Here is a 23,065-nt window from a genome sequence, read left to right on the forward strand (position 1 = left end):
CATTGACCACTTAAGGTTGATTTTCTTCCCCCCTTACCATCGCACTCCCCGTTTGTGTCACAGAGGAAGAGTGAAACTTGAGTTTATAACTGTTAACGTCTCTGGTTAATTGTGTGAGAAGTTTTAAATACGAAAAAAAAAATCCTTTCACTTTGGTGTAATTTTAACGTCAAATTGTTAAAGTCATGTAAATGGAGTGAGAATTTTTTTTACAATTTTTTTTCTTTCGTTAAGTATAAGTTTTTCAATAGCAAATTGTATACAAAATTCAACGAAAAAAGTGTCATTTGGCAAAATTAAAAATAAATATGTGTTGTGGTAGTACTTCAAAGGATGTAAGGAATTTATTGGCCGGGAGTGTTTTTATAACATGCATTCTAGCAGCAGCAACAAGTGGATTCCCAACAGAGCAACAAGAACATGATTTGCTGTTATTGGAAGCTTTGTCAAGGAGAAATTCACCCAGTAACTACTATGGAATGGAGGAATCCGTAATGGATATGCTTGGGAGAAGTAAAATTTTTGAGTTTTTTTTTTATTTTGAAAATATAAGAAACATGAAAAGCTTTTTATTTTTAAATATGCTTCACTCCATAACCATTGGTAAATACAAATATAATTTTGTTATTTTTTCTGATTTTAACGAAAATTGCTTACATGGATGGATTTTACATAATTATTTGCTTCACAGCACAGTGAATCACAAATGCACAAAAATGTTGCACGTCATTTTTTAATAGACGAACGAATATAATAAAATATTTCAATACAGTGCACTGTGCTCTTTCGAAAAAAAAGATGTATAGAGCTTTTGGAATTAGTTACAATAAATAACTCATATTTCTTTTAACAATTAATTTTGAAATACTTATCTCTTAACTCATCTTATAAAAGGTCCTTTCAGAAACAAAATTTATACAACACGAAGAGATTTATTCTCAATTTGATCTCCTTGACATATTTTGACATGAAATCTTTTGTTTATTGATTCTCGTTAGAGTGATATATTCATGCCATTTTTTATCACTATATGCATTGTTTAAAAAAAAATTATCTGTCGAACCAAAACATTCAAAAAAATTATACACATTGGCTTATAGCCTTTCAAAATACTCAAAGTATTTGAAATATAAAAAAAAAAATGTTAAATCAAAAACTCGGCAGATATGTGTCAAAATATTTAATTTTTCAAATACCATTCCTCATACGTTCATATCTCAAGTTGTAGATGTCTTACATTTTCCATTTGTATGTTTGAGTTTCACAAATTTATTGTATCGATATTATTATTATTATATTATTCCAATTTCCATCTTGTTTCTATCACTTTTTGTTTCTATTACATTTTTTCAAAAATTCTTTTAGTTTCTAAAAACGTGCTTTTTCAAAGTCGCATAAACTTAAAATTATTAGAATATATACATACATACATATGTACATAATTCACAGATTTTAAATGGAATGATTCCCTTTTTTACCATTAGTAAGTAAAACTCTCTAGTATAACGATGAAGGTAGTCCAAAACTTTGAGTTTTCATAATTTTCAACTTTGAGATTTTCATACTTTTGGTTTCTCGTAAGAAACTCGAAAACGCAGAAACTCAATAACAATCGCACGTCACTATCTTTCCAACACCAATTATTCGAAACTAGCTAACCAATTTTTTTTTCAAGCATGTTCTTAAGTGAATCGTTTATTTCAGAAACAACATAAGTCCATTTTTCCCAAAAAATTTTTTTTTGGAAATTCATCATTTATGAATAGTTATTCATCTTGTTGAAATAAAGAATGTCAGACCCCCCAAAATAAGAAAACTGAAAGTAAAGGGTTAAAAATATATGGAAAGATTTCACACGGTGGTAACATTTGTGACTGTTAAATACATTACTTTTTACCAGTTTTAAATTATTTTGGCAGCAAACTTCACAAGCACGCTCTTTTAAATTGACTAAAATTAAACTCAGGGTTCAAAAGTTATAGCCAGATTTCTTGCAGTAGCAGCATTTTTAACTGTTGAATATATGACATTTTACAGTTTTAAATTATTTTAGCAGTCATCATGACACGCAAGCTTTTAAATTATACATCAATAAAAAGTTAAAGATTTACTCTATCTACTGCTATTTTATTCATTAAAATCAGAAAGAGGGTTCAAAAGCTATAGCTAGATAAAAACAAAAGTTTTACCAACAAAAAAAATTCGTTTATTTCAGAAACGACATAAGTCCAGCGACTTTAAAGGCTTAAGAACCCGCTAAGACTTGAAAAACAGTTTATATTTTAAAAGTTTTTAAATGCGTCTTTAGCTAACTCTGCATACTCTAAATTTGAAGTGTTGTGAAATTTAAAGATTAAAATCAGTTTTTTGTTGCTCCTGAAAAGTTAGTGCTCATGGACTTATGTTGTTTCTGAAATAAACGATTCAAGTAGCTGTCTGAGTTGCTAGTACCTGATTAATATCGATAAGCCCAAGAAATTGATGATCATTTGTCGTATAATTGCAGAGCATGTAATCAATACAATGAGGGGCTGTGGTTCTTATTGATTTCCTTAACTGTTAAAGTGATTAAGTTAAGTTATTAGTATGAAAATGAACACGTAATTGGCAATGTACAAGTTAAAAAAAATCCTTTCAGCTGCAAATTTCAATGTTGAATATCGAGTATTTTCAAATGCAGTAATTATTATTTATTAGGACAATATACATATTTTACTTTGCAAATCTGCAAAATACGAGTACGTACAATTCAAAGTTTTCTTTTTTTAATGGGCGAAGTTTTGGTTTTCAAAAGAAGTGCTTGGATGTAATAGCTTTGCACTTTTTGATGATAAAAATTGCACTTTTACTATTGAGTTAACATTTTTAGGAAAATTCTGTAAAGTACAAAGTAGTCCAGTAGCCCAGAATTTCGAAGTAGGTACAAATTTAATTTATTTTAACTATTTCCCTAAAATAGTTTTTTAATTTTTAAAATCAAAAATCTAGGTTTGTAGAATAGACGAAGAGATAAATAACGATCCTTGAAAAAGAAGACATAATTGAGGCTATTTAACCTGAGTTTAACTGATATTTAATGGCAATGGATATAAAAACAATTCTGAAAAAGATTTCAAGGTCAGCTCATCAAAAATATGTCGTACGATTTTGTTCCACTACCAGTAAGAGTCCATAAGAGGGTAAAGCGTAATATTACATCCACCATTAGATATTATTTTGAGTGGTTTTAAGTTCAGTTTTTTTTTTTTATTTTTTTGTTCTGTTTAAATCAGTAAAAGTTTATCATAAAAGAATAAGATAGTTTGCCAATACTAATTTACGATCTTAGATTAGATTCTTTTGAGAATAATTTTTTATTTTTATCATAAACTGCAGAACACAGTTGAAACTTTGTTCTTTTTTTTTGTAATGAATATTTTAGTTTTCTATTGGCATTACAATTTTTATTTTTTGTTAACTTTTTGAAATTTGTTATGGAAGCGGATTCAAATTCTGAATTAAAAATTCTGGTTTTCACAATTCTGCTTTTCTTAAAGAAAAGTCTGTTTCTTTTTTTACTTAAGAAAATTAGAAACGCTGTTGTGTGAAGCCAAATACATATGTATTTCTTTTTTATTAAATTTTTTGGGTATTCATTTTTATTTGATAAATTAATAATATAATTTATTAATATAATTCGAAAACAATAAAAACCTTTTTAGCTCAGGGAAATTAGTCAAAATATGGGCATGAAATCGCATTTTTCGAGGGACAAAATTTTTTTCATGGAATGTGTTCGGGTGGTTGCCCTTATCATAAAAGTCAATTTGTTGGGAAAATTGGAGGTTGGGAACAGCCGCCATCTTGGAAAAGAGATTGGTATCGTTTTTATTGAATAGCTCCATTGTTATTCATTTTAACAAAAAATGACAAAGGTAAGACTTATCAACAATAAAATTATCTAAAAAATGATATACAAAACAATTCCGTGAGTTGATTAAATAAAATTTTACAGTTCGTCAAAGTGCGGGTTTGTTTCGCAAGGTTGGGACAAAATGACATTTGTTCATATATCTGACGAACTTTTGATTTGTTTGGATAATTCTTCAAGAATGAATTATAGTACTTATAATTACCTATAAAATGAGCCCACAATCGTTATTGTAACCATCGTATTGTAGAAGTAATCCAACTCCGAAACTCTCCATGTACTAGTCAAAAGTGAGAAAAAAGCTAGTTTTTTGCTAGTAGGCCGAGAAAATTTTGGGAGTAGAGGTTTAACCAAAATACAAGTACGCAGTTATGCAGCCATACGCGTGTTAATGTCGATTTCAAAGGTCTGATAACTCTAATTTTGTGTTTTATACGGTTTTTGGGGGGTTAAATAACGTACGTTTTCCAATTAACGTGAATGGGCTAAATTTATACTATTTGAAATTATAAATATACAAGCTGATGCTCTTTTATTTTTCCTAAATCTGGACACCTCAATCTTTGCTATGAGGTTAATAGAACTCACGATATAAGCTTTTTTAACTAACCATATCAGGCTTTTCAATTCAAATAAACAAACAAAAATCGAAACAAAAAAGCCTCTAAAACATAATCGTATAAACGGCTTATATCTTGAGTTCTATTGGTCACATCCTCAAGATTGGGGTGTCTAGATTTAGGAAAAATAAAAGAGCATCAGCTTGTACATTTATAATTTCAAATAGTATAAATTTAGCCCATTCACGTTAATTGGAAAACGTACGTTATTTAACCCCCCAAAAACCGTATAAAACACAAAATTAGAGTTATCAGACCTTTGAAATCGACATTAACACGCGTATGGCTGCATAACTGCGTACTTGTATTTTGGTTAAACCTCTACTCCCAAAATTTTCTCGGCCTACTAGCAAAAAACTAGCTTTTTTCTCACTTTTGACTAGTACATGGAGAGTTTCGGAGTTGGATTACTTCTACAATACGATGGTTACAATAACGATTGTGGGCTCATTTTATAGGTAATTATAAGTACTATAATTCATTCTTGAAGAATTATCCAAACAAATCAAAAGTTCGTCAGATATATGAACAAATGTCATTTTGTCCCAACCTTGCGAAACAAACCCGCACTTTGACGAACTGTAAAATTTTATTTAATCAACTCACGGAATTGTTTTGTATATCATTTTTTAGATAATTTTATTGTTGATAAGTCTTACCTTTGTCATTTTTTGTTAAAATGAATAACAATGGAGCTATTCAATAAAAACGATACCAATCTCTTTTCCAAGATGGCGGCTGTTCCCAACCTCCAATTTTCCCAACAAATTGACTTTTATGATAAGGGCAACCACCCGAACACATTCCATGAAAAAAATTTTGTCCCGCGAAAAATGCGATTTAAATTACTAATTTCCCTGGGCTATTTCTTAATATTTTTAAATTTATTGATTTAACAAACAACAGTGAATAGGTATCAAAAAAATTGACAAAGTAAGTTGGTAATCAAATAAGCAACAAATTTAAAGCAAAGATAATTTTAGAAATTTCTGGCAAAGAATTTAAAAAGAGTTTGGACAATATGCAAGCATGTACTTTAATTTAAATATTTATTTTTTTTTACAGAATTTTGTAAAACAGAATTATGAAAAACAGAATTTTGAAAAACAGAATTTTGAAAAACCGACTTTTGTAAAGGACAATTTTTAAAGCAGAATATTGAAAAAAAAAAAAAATGTTTTGACCCGAAAGAATTTTCACCCCAACCCAATTTCTATGTATAAAAAAACTATTTTTAAAACGGCTTTAACGATTTCCAAAAACAAATTTCTAAAAATTTTTTGTTATTCAAGAAACTGTATGACATACTTTTATTATAGGTGAAAACCACTTCTTAAAGAGAAGTTTTTTGCAACTAAAGAAAACATGGATACATTTTTGTGTAAAAACTCTCGAAAATTGATAGAAGCAAAATTATACATGTCGAAATTTCTTATAATTACAATACTTTCTTCAGTGGAGTCGCTAATTTTACGCCATCAAATCGCTTATACATATATTCGCATTTTTTTAAATTCACTTTACACACATTTTATTTTCAATGCAAAATTTTGGAATAATGCAAACAAAATGTTATTTGCACTGACTCCAATGATTGATATCATATAAGTTAATTTAAGGTTTGTAAAAAAATCTCAAAAGATTGTCAAGTTTTCTTTTTAACAAATCCATGAGCTATTTCTGTTATTCTTTGTATTTCCCAAGAGCTTCTTATTATGTTTTCACCCGAAGAACATTTTCAAGAATATAAAAGTGTACGTATTTATCTTTCAGGGAAACTTCTATTTAGTTTCTTCTTAAACAAACTATTCCAAGTAATATTATATTTCTTGTGTAGTAATATAAATAATATAAAATTACCAACATGCAGAAAATTATGATAACTAATTGGCATTATTATAATGCAAGCAATTTTTTTAAACTTACATAACAAAAATAACAACTTTTCCTTACTTTTTCTTTCCAGTGATCCCTCAGACTTGCCGGTTTCGTGGTCACAAATTCGAATGCGGTCTTTCGATATCGTGTGTTCTTGGCGGTGGTAAGCCGGTGGATTTATGTTCTGGTGGCATGATATGGTCATGTTGCGTGGATAGAGAATTGGACGCAGACAAAGATCAAAATGCTGCTGTAGCTCAAAATACAAGTGAGTACTCAAATTATATCGAATTAAAATAATTGACTGTTACCAAACTCGTTGACTATTTATATTTGACATAACATTTCATACAAAATTGCATCTTGAAAACAACATAACAATAAATTCCAATTATTGAAACGTCATCGTCATCTAATTTTTTTTTGGTTTTGGAAAATTACCTTGCAAATTATTAAAGTACTCATTTTTTTGTTGTTTTTTTGTTCAATTTTATTCAAGGAATTATTTTCTCTGTTGACAAACCATGAGCTGGGAACATAATCAGTAGACAATAAAAAATTTCATTTCATCGCTTGCCTGGCACTTCTTGTACAAGTAGTTGTGTCGTTTATGCTCTAATAATCAAAAAAATTCATTCGTTGAGTTTCTTCGAAAAGTTTTAACTTTTTTTTCAACTTCAATTCTTGAAAGTTAGGCAATTTTATTTATTCAATGAAATAAAAAAAAAAAAGTTTGAATTAAATAAATTTCACTTTCCATCATCGACGTGCTTTTGTTTTCCATGACCTTTGACGCTACAGAAAGATCTTTTTGGGAAGAAAAACTTTACAGGTTGGTTAGCTTTCAGGTGGTATTCAAGTGTAAATTTATCGAAGTGTGACGAAGTTTTATTTGTTTATCTGAAAAAAAAAAGTGAAAACCCTTTCACTTACATTTTTTTCTTTTCTTCGACCTAGCATAAGATGGTAATTTAGTAGTTTTTTTTTTATAGCCATTAAGAAGCGGTCAGCCAATTTTGTGTAGGTGTTTATTATAATATTACACAATATTAAGCCCCATTAATTTATTTTCTGTTATTTAATACAAAAAGTAATGGGATATACAATTTTAAGTACTGTTATTTAAAGTGCATAATTTTGAAGTAGCTCAATTTTACTGTTTTGATAGGGTCGTACAATAGAGTTATAGAGCTTCTTATTAATAGAATAGCAGTGTTGTTAAGTTTTACTAAACCTGTTCAATGAAAATGATCTTCTTCTTAGCATAAGTTTGCATTCCACACTCTTTTAAGCCGTTTTCGTCTACATGTTGAAGGTTTATATTAACCGAAAAAAAAGTTTTAGTACATTCAAGTACTTTCTTATCCACAATACGAAAAAGTTATGTTGTAATTGTTGCTGTCTCACTGTAAGGATCCATCTTGTGCATTCATTTAAAAAACAATTAAAGCTTTTGGCACATAATCTTAGGGTATTTTTCAATGCTGGATCTCATGAAACTTAAACAAAGACAATCTGAATTCCCTGAAAATAAACACTTCGTAATTTGAAAATAAAATAGTAACAGCAAGTTCAGTAGATCGTTTTTTAACAAAAAAAATTCCATATTTGATAACTTTCTACAATTCGATACCTAATTTCCATATGTTTTTGGGCATTTTAATTTGTTTTTTTTTTTTTTTTTAAATAACAAAACTATCTCTTGTTGTGATTAGACATCCAAACAAGTAAAAAAATAATTTTTTGAATATTCTGAAAATTAAATAAAATAAATAAATTAAAAAAAAAATATTGGTAATTATGCCAAAAATAAAGGAAAAATGTATTATTTGAAATATGTACGTACAAAAACAAAGTTTTACAAATCCGTTTCATTGATTTGTTTTTATTAATTGACGTTAAGATAACTAATAAGTTTTTTTTGTACAAAAAGTTAAAGTTGTACAAAAATTTCTGCATTCGCTTTCCATTATACAATAAAAATATTCATTGCAAATAAAACATTTTTTAATACCCTACTTACGAGTAAGTCAGACATAAAAAAAAAAAGATTTCTATGGCTTTAAAAACGGTCCAATTTTTTAACTTCAAAAGTACATTTACTATTTAAGCAAAACCGTTAGAACTGTTTTGGAGAAAAATAATTTTTACGGTTAATATTGTGTCGTTTCGCACAAAGTATACTGTTAATATTGGTCCTTATAGAAAATCAATTTAATTCCAGGAAATTACCATAAAATCTTAACTTCGAAGTTTAAAGTAAATAAAGTTTACGCCGCAGCTCGAGATAGATATAGCTACCGAATTGCTAAAGCCACTTTTTTCGCATTCTCCGTCACCGTTATATCATGTCTGATTGTTTTCTTCAATTCTAATTTTTTTAAGAATTTTAAACTTTCCCTATAGTACCTATGAATATCGCAAGTAAAAATTTTTATCCAAGCAGATGCACTACATAGTTCAGTATTTTTAGCAACTATGCCTGTAGTTTATTCATCTTTAAAAAAAAATAAACGTTTCTCTATCGGTTTTAAGCTCAAAAGAAATTAAATCTCTTGATATACATTATGTTGTCCCCAAGCTCAATCGATTGAGTTTTATTAATTATATTTTTGTTTGTTAAATGAGGAAATTTAAAACAGTTACATACGAGTTACGAGATAAGTTTTTTTTAAATGAAAATCAGATGCATTCTATTCTTCGACTCCACAGAGGATAAACTATGGCGGTGGAAACATATGCATGGTTTTCGCCGAGAAGACCGTTGAAAAACTAGACTTTTACCAATAATTGTTCAGAAAAACAACAATAACTTGTTTTCGAAAAATGGATTTTTTTCAAAAAAGAATCAATTTAATTTGTTGTTATATTACTTATATATATTAGGGTGGTCGTTATTTTCCAAAAATTGGAATTTCTATGCTCCCAAGGGCTTATATGGTTGGAAATAAATAAATAAAAATATTCCCCAAGTTTCAAGTCTCTAAATTAATTTTAACCCGTGCCGAAAAGCGGTTGAAGTTTCTTATGGGAATAACATGGGGTTTTTGACCTTGTCCCATCAAATTTAAATTCCAGCCAAACTATTCGTTCTAAAAATCTGAAACTTAGCAGACTTATACCTTATAGTTGTAGCAATCATGTGGATTTTTTTCAGATTTTTAACTATTATAGTTTCGGATATTAAGCTCGGTAAAGAAAACCATTTTTTTCAGACTTTTTTCATTTAAAAAAAAAAAAATAATAATAATAATAATAAATTCCTTATTCGTTTATAAGTAATTCCATGTGAAAAGAATATAGGATAAATACCTATGTCATAAAATCTTGTTGTGTCATTTTTTAACGGTTCCTTAGCTCAAAATATGAACTTCTGTATATAAATAATCCCCCAAAAAAATTAGCAAGTGAGTAGAATGAATTAATTCCCTAAGTCACTCAATTTTTGAGAGTAAAAAAAAACATGATCTTTAATTACTTTTTTGCATACCTATTTCTTGCGACTTTATGCATAATTGAATTAATGTTTGTTTTTGCATTTGTAGGGTGATATTTAGACCTTTCCAAAACCGTTATTAAAAATGAAATTAGTTCATTTTAAGCTGATCTATTACAAAAAAGGTGAAAAAACATTTTATTTTTTTTTTTCTAAAAAAACCATTTTTTAATTTTTTTTTCAAAACTATTTTTGTAGTAAAAAATTATTATCTTTTCAATGAAAATAGTTTCGTAATGATTTTTTCACTTTTAAGCTGTTTTTTTTTGCAATTTTTTATTTTGATGATTCAAATTTTTACATAAAACTATAATGAGGCTCGGCACTAGTACGATAACTTAGGCGACAAGAATTGATAACGGTATTTTGTAGAGGAGTTCAATACAATAATTTTTTACTATTGGAAAGGGGGTCTATCCCCCCTCGTTTAGGCGGGAGGGGCATTTTTCTAAAATATGACGTAAAATACTAAAAAAATTATTAAAAATCAACGGCAACACTTACAATTATAATTGATATCTTTCTGAAAAGCCGGAATTGTATTATTAATTCATTCTACTCCCTTGCTAATCTTTTGGGGGATTATTTATATACAGAAGTTCATATTTTGAGCTAAGGAACCGTTAAAAAATGACACAACAAGATTTTATGACATAGGTATTTTTCCTATATTCTTTTCACATGGAATTACTCATAAACGAATAAGGAATTTATTATTTTTTTTTTTTTTAATGAAAAAAAGTCTGAAAAAAAATGGTTTTCTTTACCGAGCTTAATATCCGAAACTATAATAGTTAAAAATCTGAAAAAAATCCACATGATTGCTACAACTATAAGGTATAAGTCTGCTAAGTTTCAGATTTTTAGAACGAATAGTTTGGCTGGAATTCAAATTTGATGGGACAAGGTCAAAAACCCCATGTTATTCCCATAAGAAACTTCAACCGCTTTTCGGCACGGGTTAAAATTAATTTAGAGACTTGAAACTTGGGGAATATTTTTTTTTTATTTATTTCCAACCATATAAGCCCTTGGGAGCATATAAATTCCAATTTTTGGAAAATAACGACCACCCTAATATATATATTACAAGGAATTTTTGCAATAAAAGATTTTCGTTAAGTTTTGAACAAAAAAAAAAACAATAAACGTTGCATTTTAATTTTTTTTTTTTCAAAAACTTTTTTAATTTTTTTTTTACATTTTACACTTCAAAATGGCAAGAAATATCTGCAAGTTTTGAATAAAATTGGCTAAGTGTTTGATGAAATATACAATAGTAACTAAAAAATATATCAATTTGGCCGAAAACGGCAACGCCCATATTTCCGTTCTCCGAAATTTTTGTGAAAAACTAAAAACACAGTTTTGTTAGAATCACTAAGACTATAACATATTCCATATGTAATCGAAATCGATAGATCCATTTTCGAGAAAATTGCAATAACTCATTAACGATACACGCACAAGGAAAAATATGACCCGCTAAAAACTAACAGATTGCCATATTGTTTTACCGTCCATACATTTCATAAGGAAATCTTATTAAAATCAACGATTAATAAGGTTTTTTTAAGGAGATTTCTTATTATTTTTATAGAGAAAATCTTATTAAAATTTGACTGAAAAGTTTTTTTTTTTGCAACTTAGCACTAGAACAAAAATCGCGATCAATATTTTCATGGCATATTGGTTCAGGTGGTAAGGTGGGCGACTAATGATTAGAAGTCTCCAGTTCGATTCCCAGCCTGGTCATCTTTTTTTTATTTTTTTGCAGATTTTAAAACAATAAGGAAAACCCGATTGTTTTAATAAGGTTTCCTTCTTGGATGAAAACCATAGAGAAATCTTCTTGTTTTTGTTCTATTTTATGTGGTCTATTTTTCGCTGTGCGGGAAGAGCCGACATTAGCGATAAAAAAAAGAAAATGTCATATTTCCCATCTCCGTATTTTTTTAGAAAAACTAAAAACGCAGTTATATTTGTATATACGTACAGCATTACTTGTGTCAAATTTAATCAAAATCGTTAGAGCCATTTTCGAGAAAATTGCAATACCTCGAAAAGTTTGTATGGGAGGTATACGTTCTAGGCGATATATTAAAAAACAAAACAAAAAAAACCTTGGAAATTACGAAAAACCTATCTGTACCAAATTTCATGAAAATCTGCCGAGCCGTTTAGGCTGCAACTACTTGTATAGATGGACGCACCGACGCCGACGCACAGACCGACGGACGTCATGAAGAAACCCACTTTTTTTGACTTCTCGATTATCGTAATGTTAGTTTTAATTTTGAGAAATTATTATTTTAAATATTTAAAAAAAAATTTTAAGAAAATATGCATTTTGGAAAAAATTGGCTTAAAAAAGAATTTGAATTGTTTATTTTTTTTTTAATCCAAATTTATATTTTTGAATTCTTTTTTTCTTAATTTTTTTTTAATCATGGTTACCAAAACATTTCTGTACAAGAAATTGCGTTAATGAGAATGTCAGGAATCAAGAAAACGGTTACATGACAGTTACAGTTAATAACTATCCTAAAAATAACATTTTTATTTCAAAAGTACGCATTTGTGTTTTTTTTTTTTGTAATCAAAATCGTTAGAGCCGTTTTTGAGAAAAAAACAACCTTTTCCAATTTGTTTCAATTTTCATATCTTCCAATCTGGTCATATGGGAAATACTGGTAATATTTATCCTAAAAATATTTTCTCCTCTAGGGAATCTATCAAAACCGATAACTACCAAATTTGAAGCGAATCGATTTAATGTAGTGGTGTAGAATTCAGGCTGCTGGGAAAGATAATGTATTTACATAATAATGCTAGATTTATGGTTTATGTCATTGTGTATAAAGCGTATTTTGATGATTCCACTAAAATGGGGTGTTTCCTTCCAGTACAAAATGATCTGATTATAACTATATGAAGACAGTTGAGTAAGTTGATGGTTGATCTCACAGTCTTGAGCCATAAAATTCTCAACTATAGATCACAAATTAATTCCAAGGAGTATTGTCCAATCTTTTATATTTCGAAAGGAACGGTACTGTAAAATTCTGTTAATCGAATCGAAGACTACCTCGAAAACATCCTTTTGAACAGAATACTTTTTGACCAACATAGAAAAAATATCAATTTTTAATCTATATAAAATCATTTTAGTTTCACTTTAGCGTTTAAAGCTGTTACCTACCTTGTTCTTTTTTCTAAAAGAAAGCCTTTCCAAGCCAATTCAATTCCATGAATATCAAATATCACGAATTTTTACACAATTGCATAACACACATTTCTACACGACATAATCAAAGCTTCGATTGCCAAACTTTTGTTTACTTCTTTGTTTCTTAAATCTTTGTCTTAAAATCCTTACACTTTCATAATTTTCTAAAACATACAAAGTTTTTTTTTCAAAGACCCTCCATGGCACCACCAAACCAAAAACACAGAATATTTTATTTTTAAATTTCCTCAAAATTTTACTATGAACGAAAACAAAAAAAAACAAAAAATAATATGTTTCACAGGTGATATCATTCATTTGCATGACATTTATCCAGATCTCGCCAACACCAACAAACCACATCTCCATGTCAATCGTCCACCTCATTATCCGAATCTCATAAATGAAAAATATCCATCAACACCTCCCATTTTGTATCCAACTAAACATCCGTCGACCTATCCGTATAAGCCCTTATCCCGGCCACATACTTGGGAGCATGAAACGAATCATATAAGCAGTGTTAGTCATCCTGGGATAACAAATCATCTGGATAATCATTTTGGTATTGATGACACTCTTTTGGATCATCCGCAACAGCCGCAACAATTTGGCGTGGGCAATGGAATTGATATTGGTGGCAATTCTGCTGACGGTGGAGACTCCTATCAAGATGGAAGTTATCGTCCTGTACCTGGTACCTACATTAGCTTTTTTGTAGCTTTTAGACATGAACTTCCCTCACTTAAGCCTCCTATACCTCTAATGCACCAATTTATCACTTCTTCTGTCTTTTTCTTCTTTGGCTTTTGGGATTTTCTTCTTTTTTTCGACTTTTGGAAAAACATCTTAAACTTTGTGTCTTCTTTTGTAAAATTAGAATTTTCCTTTCAATTTTCTCCTGATTTTTCATAAAAGACTTCATCTCGAAACAATATTTTATCATTTTCAGGTTGCGGTGAGGTATTCACTCGTTCGAATCGAATTGTTGGTGGACATTCGACTGGATTCGGGTCACATCCTTGGCAAGTGGCTTTAATCAAATCTGGATTTTTATCGAGAAAGCTGAGTTGTGGAGGTGCCCTGATTTCAAGTCGATGGGTTGTGACTGCAGCTCATTGTGTTGCAACGCAAGTTCTTTTCATTTTAACCCTAACCTGGATAAGTCCTAAAATTTTATTCTTTTCAGGACAACGAATTCGAATATGAAGATCCGCCTTGGAGAGTGGGACGTTCGAGGACAAGAAGAGCGCCTTGGACATGAGGAATATGGAATTGAAAGAAAAGAAGTACATCCACAGTATAATCCGGCGGATTTCAAAAACGATTTAGCCTTAGTTAGGTTAGACCGAACGGTCCAGTACAAGCAGCACATAGTTCCAGTTTGCCTACCTCCAGTAGCAACGAAGTTAGTGGGGAAGATGGCAACTGTGGCAGGATGGGGCCGAACGAGACATGGTCAGAGTACAGTTCCCTCTGTTCTTCAGGTAAGTTCTAAAGACTTTTCCTGTATTTTTAAAGCTCTTATTAACTTGACATATTTTTTTTTACAGGAAGTTGATGTAGAAGTCCTTTCAAACGATCGCTGCCAGAGATGGTTTAGAGCGGCAGGACGACGAGAGACTATTCACGATGTCTTCCTTTGTGCGGGTTATAAGGAAGGCGGTCGTGATTCTTGTCAAGGTGATTCCGGTGGACCTCTAACACTCACATTAGAAGGAAGGAAGACTCTAGTCGGTCTAGTGTCTTGGGGTATTGGCTGTGGACGAGAACATCTGCCTGGTGTTTATACGAATATTCAAAGATTTGTGCCTTGGATTAATAAAGTATTGGCCAATGATGAGAGTACGTAAGCTATGATGGAGATGTTTAACGAAAACTTGTTGGCCAAAGTGATACTTCCTAACTCGGGTGTTAGTTGTTAAGGATCATTTATATTAATTTTTTTTTTTATTTTCTCATTCATTTGTTGTAAACATTTTTTTAATTTATTTTAAATAATATTTAGATTTAAGATTAAATAAGTTTTTGAAAATGTTGCCTTTAAAGACAGCGATATGTTAGAGATAAGTTGAACTGCAAAATTGTTAGTTCTTGTAAATAATAAAATTTAGAAAAAATGGTTTGTTTTTAATTTGCTTATTAAAAATATTTGAGAGTCATAAAGAAATGGGATTAAAAAAAAATGATAACTTCAATGAGTCAAAAGAGTTACTTTTTGGGATACAAAATCCTCATACAATATGAAAATATACAAAATCCTCATTCAGACTAAAAAGTATTACTTTTTCGGATAATAATTCCTGATTTAATATGCGAATTTTCGAAATTAAATGTCTTCATAACGTATTAGAACTTCACAGACTATAAAGTGTTACTTTTTGAGATAAAAATTTCTCATTCAATATGCGAATTTTCGAAATTAAATGTCTTCATATCGTATGAGAACTTCAAAGACTATAAAGTGTTACTTTTTTGGATAATAATTTTTCATTCAATATGCGAATTTTCGAAATTAAATGTCTACATAACGTATTAGAACATTACAGACTATAAAGTGTTACTTTTTGAGATTAAAATTTCTCATTTAATATGCGAATTTTCGAAATTAAATGTCTTCATATCGTATGAGAACTTCAAAGACTATAAAGTGTTACTTTTTTGGATAATAATTTTTCATTCAATATGCGAATTTTCGAAATTAAATGTCTACATAACGTATTAGAACATTACAGACTATAAAGTGTTACTTTTTGAGATTAAAATTTCTCATTTAATATGCGAATTTTCGAAATTAAATGTCTTCATATCGTATGAGAACTTCAAAGACTATAAAATGTTACTTTTAGAGCAAAGTTTCTCATTCAATTTGCGAATTTTCGAAATTAAATGTCTATATAACGTAGTAGAACCTTACAGACTATAAAGTGTTACTTTTTGAGACAAAAATTTCTCATTCAATATACGAATTTTCGAAATTAAATGTCTTCATAACGTATGAGAACTTCAAAGACTATAAAGTGTTACTTTTTTGGATAATAATTTTTCATTCAATATGCGAATTTTCGAAATTAAATGTCTACATAACGTATTAGAACATTACAGACTATAAAGTGTTACTTTTTGAGATTAAAATTTCTCATTTAATATGCGAATTTTCGAAATTAAATGTCTTCATATCGTATGAGAACTTCAAAGACTATAAAGTGTTACTTTTTTGGATAATAATTTTTCATTCAATATGCGAATTTTCGAAATTAAATGTCTACATAACGTATTAGAACATTACAGACTATAAAGTGTTACTTTTTGAGATTAAAATTTCTCATTTAATATGCGAATTTTCGAAATTAAATGTCTTCATATCGTATGAGAACTTCAAAGACTATAAAATGTTACTTTTAGAGCAAAGTTTCTCATTCAATTTGCGAATTTTCGAAATTAAATGTCTACATAACGTATTAGAACCTTACAGACTATAAAGTGTTACTTTTTGAGACAAAAATTTCTCATTCAATATACGAATTTTCGAAATTAAATGTCTTCATAACGTATGAGAACTTCAAAGACTATAAAGTGTTACTTTTTTGGATAATAATTTTTCATTCAATATGCGAATTTTCGAAATTAAATGTCTACATAACGTATTAGAACATTACAGACTATAAAGTGTTACTTTTTGAGATTAAAATTTCTCATTTAATATGCGAATTTTCGAAATTAAATGTCTTCATATCGTATGAGAACTTCAAAGACTATAAAATGTTACTTTTAGAGCAAAGTTTCTCATTCAATTTGCGAATTTTCGAAATTAAATGTCTATATAACGTAGTAGAACCTTACAGACTATAAAGTGTTACTTTTTGAGACAAAAATTTCTCATTCAATATACGAATTTTCGAAATTAAATGTCTTCATAACGTATGAGAACTTCAAAGACTATAAAGTGTTACTTTTTTGGATAATAATTTTTCATTCAATATGCGAATTTTCGAAATTAAATGTCTACATAACGTATTAGAACATTACAGACTATAAAGTGTTACTTTTTGAGATTAAAATTTCTCATTTAATATGCGAATTTTCGAAATTAAATGTCTTCATATCGTATGAGAACTTCAAAGACTATAAAATGTTACTTTTAGAGCAAAGTTTCTCATTCAATTTGCGAATTTTCGAAATTAAATGTCTACATAACGTAGTAGAACCTTACAGACTATAAAGTGTTACTTTTTGAGATAAAAATTTCTCATTCAATATGCGAATTTTCGAAATTAAATGTCTTCATATCGTATGAGAACTTCAAAGACTATAAAGTGTTACTTTTTTGGATAATAATTTTTCATTCAATATGCGAATTTTCGAAATTAAATGTCTACATAACGTATTAGAACATTACAGACTATAAAGTGTTACTTTTTGAGATTAAAATTTCTCATTTAATATGCGAATTTTCGAAATTAAATGTCTTCATATCGTATGAGAACTTCAAAGACTATAAAATGTTACTTTTAGAGCAAAGTTTCTCATTCAATTTGCGAATTTTCGAAATTAAATGTCTACATAACGTAGTATAGAACCTTACAGACTATAAAGTGTTACATTTTGAGATTAAAATTTCTCATTTAATATGCGAATTTTCGAAATTAAATGTCTTCATATCGTATGAGAACTTCAAAGACTATAAAATGTTACTTTTAGAGCAAAGTTTCTCATTCAATTTGCGAATTTTCGAAATTAAATGTCTACATAACGTAGTAGAACCTTACAGACTATAAAGTGTTACTTTTTGAGATAAAAATTTCTCATTCAATATGCGAATTTCGCGAAATTTTATGTCTTCATAACGTATTAGAACTTTACAGACTATAAAGTGTTACTTTTTGAGATAAAAATTTCTCATTCAATATGCGAATTTTCGAAATTAAATGTCTACATAACGTATTAGAACTTTAAGGACTATAAAGTGTTACTTTTTGAGATAAAAATTTCTCATTTAATATGCGAATTTTCGAAATTAAATGTCTTCATAATGTATTAGAGCTTTACAGACTATAAAGTGTTACTTTTTGAGATAAAAATTTCTCATTCAATATGCGACTTTTCGAAATTAAATGTCTTCATAACGTATTAAAACCTTACAGACTATATAGTGTTACTTTTTGAGGTAAAAATTTCTCATTTAATATGCGAATTTTGGAAATTAAATGTCTTCATATCGTATGAGAACTTCAAAGACTATAAAATGTTACTTTTAGAGCAAAGTTTCTCATTCAATTTGCGAATTTTCGAAATTAAATGTCTACATAACGTAGTATAGAACCTTACAGACTATAAAGTGTTACATTTTGAGATTAAAATTTCTCATTTAATATGCGAATTTTCGAAATTAAATGTCTTCATATCGTATGAGAACTTCAAAGACTATAAAATGTTACTTTTAGAGCAAAGTTTCTCATTCAATTTGCGAATTTTCGAAATTAAATGTCTACATAACGTAGTATAGAACCTTACAGACTATAAAGTGTTACATTTTGAGATTAAAATTTCTCATTTAATATGCGAATTTTCGAAATTAAATGTCTTCATATCGTATGAGAACTTCAAAGACTATAAAATGTTACTTTTAGAGCAAAGTTTCTCATTCAATTTGCGAATTTTCGAAATTAAATGTCTACATAACGTAGTAGAACCTTACAGACTATAAAGTGTTACTTTTTGAGATAAAAATTTCTCATTCAATATGCGAATTTTCGAAATTAAATGTCTTCATATCGTATGAGAACTTCAAAGACTATAAAGTGTTACTTTTTTGGATAATAATTGCGAATTTCCGAAATTAAATGTCTTCATAACGTATTAGAACATTACAGACTATAAAGTGTTACTTTTTGAGATTAAAATTTCTCATTTAATATGCGAATTTTCAAAATTAAATGTCTTCATATCGTATGAGAACTTCAAAGACTATAAAATGTTACTTTTAGAGCAAAGTTTCTCATTCAATTTGCGAATTTTCGAAATTAAATGTCTACATAACGTAGTATAGAACCTTACAGACTATAAAGTGTTACATTTTGAGATTAAAATTTCTCATTTAATATGCGAATTTTCGAAATTAAATGTCTTCATATCGTATGAGAACTTCAAAGACTATAAAATGTTACTTTTAGAGCAAAGTTTCTCATTCAATTTGCGAATTTTCGAAATTAAATGTCTACATAACGTAGTAGAACCTTACAGACTATAAAGTGTTACTTTTTGAGATAAAAATTTCTCATTCAATATGCGAATTTCGCGAAATTTTATGTCTTCATAACGTATTAGAACTTTACAGACTATAAAGTGTTACTTTTTGAGATAAAAATTTCTCATTCAATATGCGAATTTTCGAAATTAAATGTCTACATAACGTATTAGAACTTTAAGGACTATAAAGTGTTACTTTTTGAGATAAAAATTTCTCATTTAATATGCGAATTTTCGAAATTAAATGTCTTCATAATGTATTAGAGCTTTACAGACTATAAAGTGTTACTTTTTGAGATAAAAATTTCTCATTCAATATGCGACTTTTCGAAATTAAATGTCTTCATAACGTATTAAAACCTTACAGACTATATAGTGTTACTTTTTGAGGTAAAAATTTCTCATTTAATATGCGAATTTTGGAAATTAAATGTCTTCATAACGTATTAAAACCTTACAGACTCTAAAGTGTTACTTTTTGAGGTAAAAATTTCTCATTTAATATGCGAATTTTCGAAATTAAATGTCTTCATAACGTATTAAAACCTTACAGACTATAAAGTGTTACTTTTTGAGATAAAAATTTCTCATTCAATATGCGTCTTTTTAAAATTAATAGTTTTTCAACGGGCACAGAACATCAAACTTTTAAGTTTCGTGATTTTTAAAAATTCAAAATCTGTTTTATTTTCAAATATGTTTCTTTCGTCTAGAATTATGCAACACATTTTTTGCTTTTTTGCTAGCAAAGACAAAAACCATTTATCAATAAGAAACAAAACCACGTAAGAGAATAATAATTACAAATTAAATTTTTCACCATCAGTAGATTCTCTTCAACATTTTGACTCATCTTATTTCTTATGTGATTTACTGTTGGTAAAGTATTGAATGGTGAATATTTAAACTATGAATGTGACTGGGACAATACTCTTTAGAGAAATGAAAGAATAAAAAAAATCAAAACAAATTAAGGAGGTCATTCAACTAATAAATTATTTTTTATTGCGAAAATTACGTCACATGGGTTAAGAATTTTGATTAAAAATCTTCCTTGATAAGGATTTTATTTAACATCAAATACAATGTTATTTGGTTATATGAATAAAATAGAAAAAAAATAAAATAATGGTTAATGCCAAATTTTGGCGAACTAATCAACTGACCAAAAAATAAAATTGCAAATTTTAAAGTACCTTTCTCGCATAAAAAAAATCAAAAATTAACAGTTTCAGTTGAAACAAGTTTTATTTTATTTTAGTTTTTTTTCTTCAATTTGCTTACTCAAAAAAAAAAAAATAATAAAAACAAATAAAAATTAAGAGAACTTCAAACAGCATGCGGCACCCGAAATTCATTTAGTGTTAAAATTTTTAACGGTCATTGGTCGGTGTTTAGTTTTCTTAAATTATTTTTTCTTATCACGTCTGTGCTGTACCTGATGTGGTGGGTTAATATTTATTTTTAATCCAACTATACTTCCTGTCATAAGAAAGGATATTTTGGGCAACCTGTTTATACAAAAATGCGGCATCCTTCTATATGCATTAATTTATTTTTGGAACTCATTTACCCGTATAGTTCTGTGTGCAATATTAAGTAACATGTTAAAATACATTTTTTTTATTTAAAATTTATTGTGAATACTGAAACGAGTTATATAAAAATGTGCATCGATTTAATTACATAATTCGTCCCTTCATTGATTGTGATATTTTAGGGAAAGTATTTTGACCTTTAAATTATTCAACTGGTTTTTGAATTGAATTTCGATATAAAACCACCTTGAATATGGACTATATATACATATATAATCTGTTTATATCTTAAATGAATAGAAGTTGTTTTCAGAAACAAAATAATTTATAGAATGTACTTTTTACGTTTACTTATGCTATCTTATGTTTACTTATGCTATCAATATTTATTTAACCTTAGATGATTTTTGTATGGGCTTGTAGTTAAGGAAAATAAATCTGTTATTGTTTTCTGTCAACATTTAAGATCTTGTCTCAAGCAAAATATAATGAAAAGCATTTCTGAAGAATTTTAAACAAAAGAGTTGATGCAAAAACTTTTTTTTTATTGATATATTTTCAATGCATTTTAAAAGCACTTAGAATTAATAACAACATAAATTTAATCAAAACATAAAAATTTTAATAAAACCACGCTTGTCCTTTATTTTCATCAATATATATTCAAAGTTCAAACGAGTATATTCGTATTTGTTAAGCCATAATGGCCAATAAAATATGTTCTTATTCCTCACTTATTTAAAACATATCAAAACAAATCTTTGTACATACTTTTCATTTCATTATTTCTTAATTCATCATCTTTGTTTTATAAAATGATGGATAACTTCCGTGATGTAAATTGATTGTTTATGTTTTTTTCTTTATGTAGAAGATGAACTCAGAATGACATTCAAGGTTTCAGGTATTCAATGGATTTATTATATTAATTTTAGATTTCATTTGATAATTTAAAAGTCGGAATGTCTAAAGAATATTATTGATGTTTAAGTCGACATTCGAAAAGTGCTTAGTAAATATTGTCTGAGAGATTTATAGTGAGCATAGTTCATTCCATGCATTATGTACTGTGTGACTGTGGTTCATTCTAGACGAATGCTAAATATACTTAAAAAATAAAATACATGTGCTTAGAAAGGAAAAAAAAACACATAAATAAATATTAAATGCAAAAATTTAATTTAATTTTTAGTCTTTTTTTGATAATATTTGAGGAACGTAAGATAAAGAAATTGATACCTTTCGGTATTTAGAATATATTTTTGAAATGAAGTGGCAAATACATTTTTAAAATGACAAAAAAACTGATTTTGCCGCTAAAACCATATCATTTAGTTAAATTGATTGTGATTGTAAGTTATCAGCAGATTTTTAATCAATTGATGAAATAAAAAAACAAATCCGAAACATTACGAAATTACTTTACTTTAATGAAGAAACTTGTTTAGAACTTAACTATAAGAAGTATTAAATTCATTTTTAAATTTAAGATTAATACATTTTTAAGATTCAAGCTTGTTCACCAGTCTCTTACAGCTTTGCCATGTATTTTTACTAAACATTTTTAATAAACCAAATCTTCGAGAGAGAAAAAAAATTCTTTTGAAAATCAAACTTTTGAAACTACTCGAGAGAAAATAAATTCAAAGTTATTTTAATTATAATTTTGTTTACCTTTAAAAACTCTCAACTATTTACTCAAGGAATCACGAAGAACTACTGCTTTTTAAACAGTATTAAAGAGCAGAATTTAGTAAAAAAAATTTAGGTACCCAAGATTAAGTCCACTAACTTTATACAATTTTTATGAAATAGCAAAATTAAACTATAGGTAATATTAATATAATTCAAAACAACCATGATTTAAATCAAATATTAACTCAATTAAAAACATTATTCAAACGCATAGATTCTAAATAAATTTTTATCAATTTTTTGTGTTATTCATTTATTTTAAAACACTCAAATAATTTAAATAATTTCTGATTTGATTTAATCTATTATAATCTAACATCTTTATCTAAATATTAATAAGCTTTTAAATGTGTGACCTATAAACATTTATCACTACCAATTACATAAACAAACATTCCTACTTAAAATTTTCGCAAACACTCACTTTTCTCCAAACTAATCTATACATAT

General features: G+C 28.1%; 1 protein-coding gene across 1 annotated transcript; it reads left to right on the forward strand.

Moving 5' to 3' along the window:
• The first annotated feature begins 308 nt into the window (after positions 1 to 308).
• LOC129912267 (serine proteinase stubble) lies at positions 309 to 15,038 on the forward strand. The gene is made up of 6 exons (XM_055990447.1): positions 309 to 513; positions 6,497 to 6,676; positions 13,438 to 13,830; positions 14,086 to 14,263; positions 14,323 to 14,620; positions 14,687 to 15,038. Exons 1-6 carry the CDS (start codon positions 309 to 311, stop codon positions 14,984 to 14,986), a joined length of 1,554 nt encoding a protein of 517 aa, XP_055846422.1. The 3' UTR covers positions 14,987 to 15,038.
• The last annotated feature ends 8,027 nt before the right edge of the window (positions 15,039 to 23,065 follow it).

This window comes from Episyrphus balteatus, chromosome 1 (genome assembly GCF_945859705.1).
Source record: "Episyrphus balteatus chromosome 1, idEpiBalt1.1, whole genome shotgun sequence".
Taxonomy (NCBI): Eukaryota; Metazoa; Arthropoda; class Insecta; order Diptera; family Syrphidae; genus Episyrphus; species Episyrphus balteatus.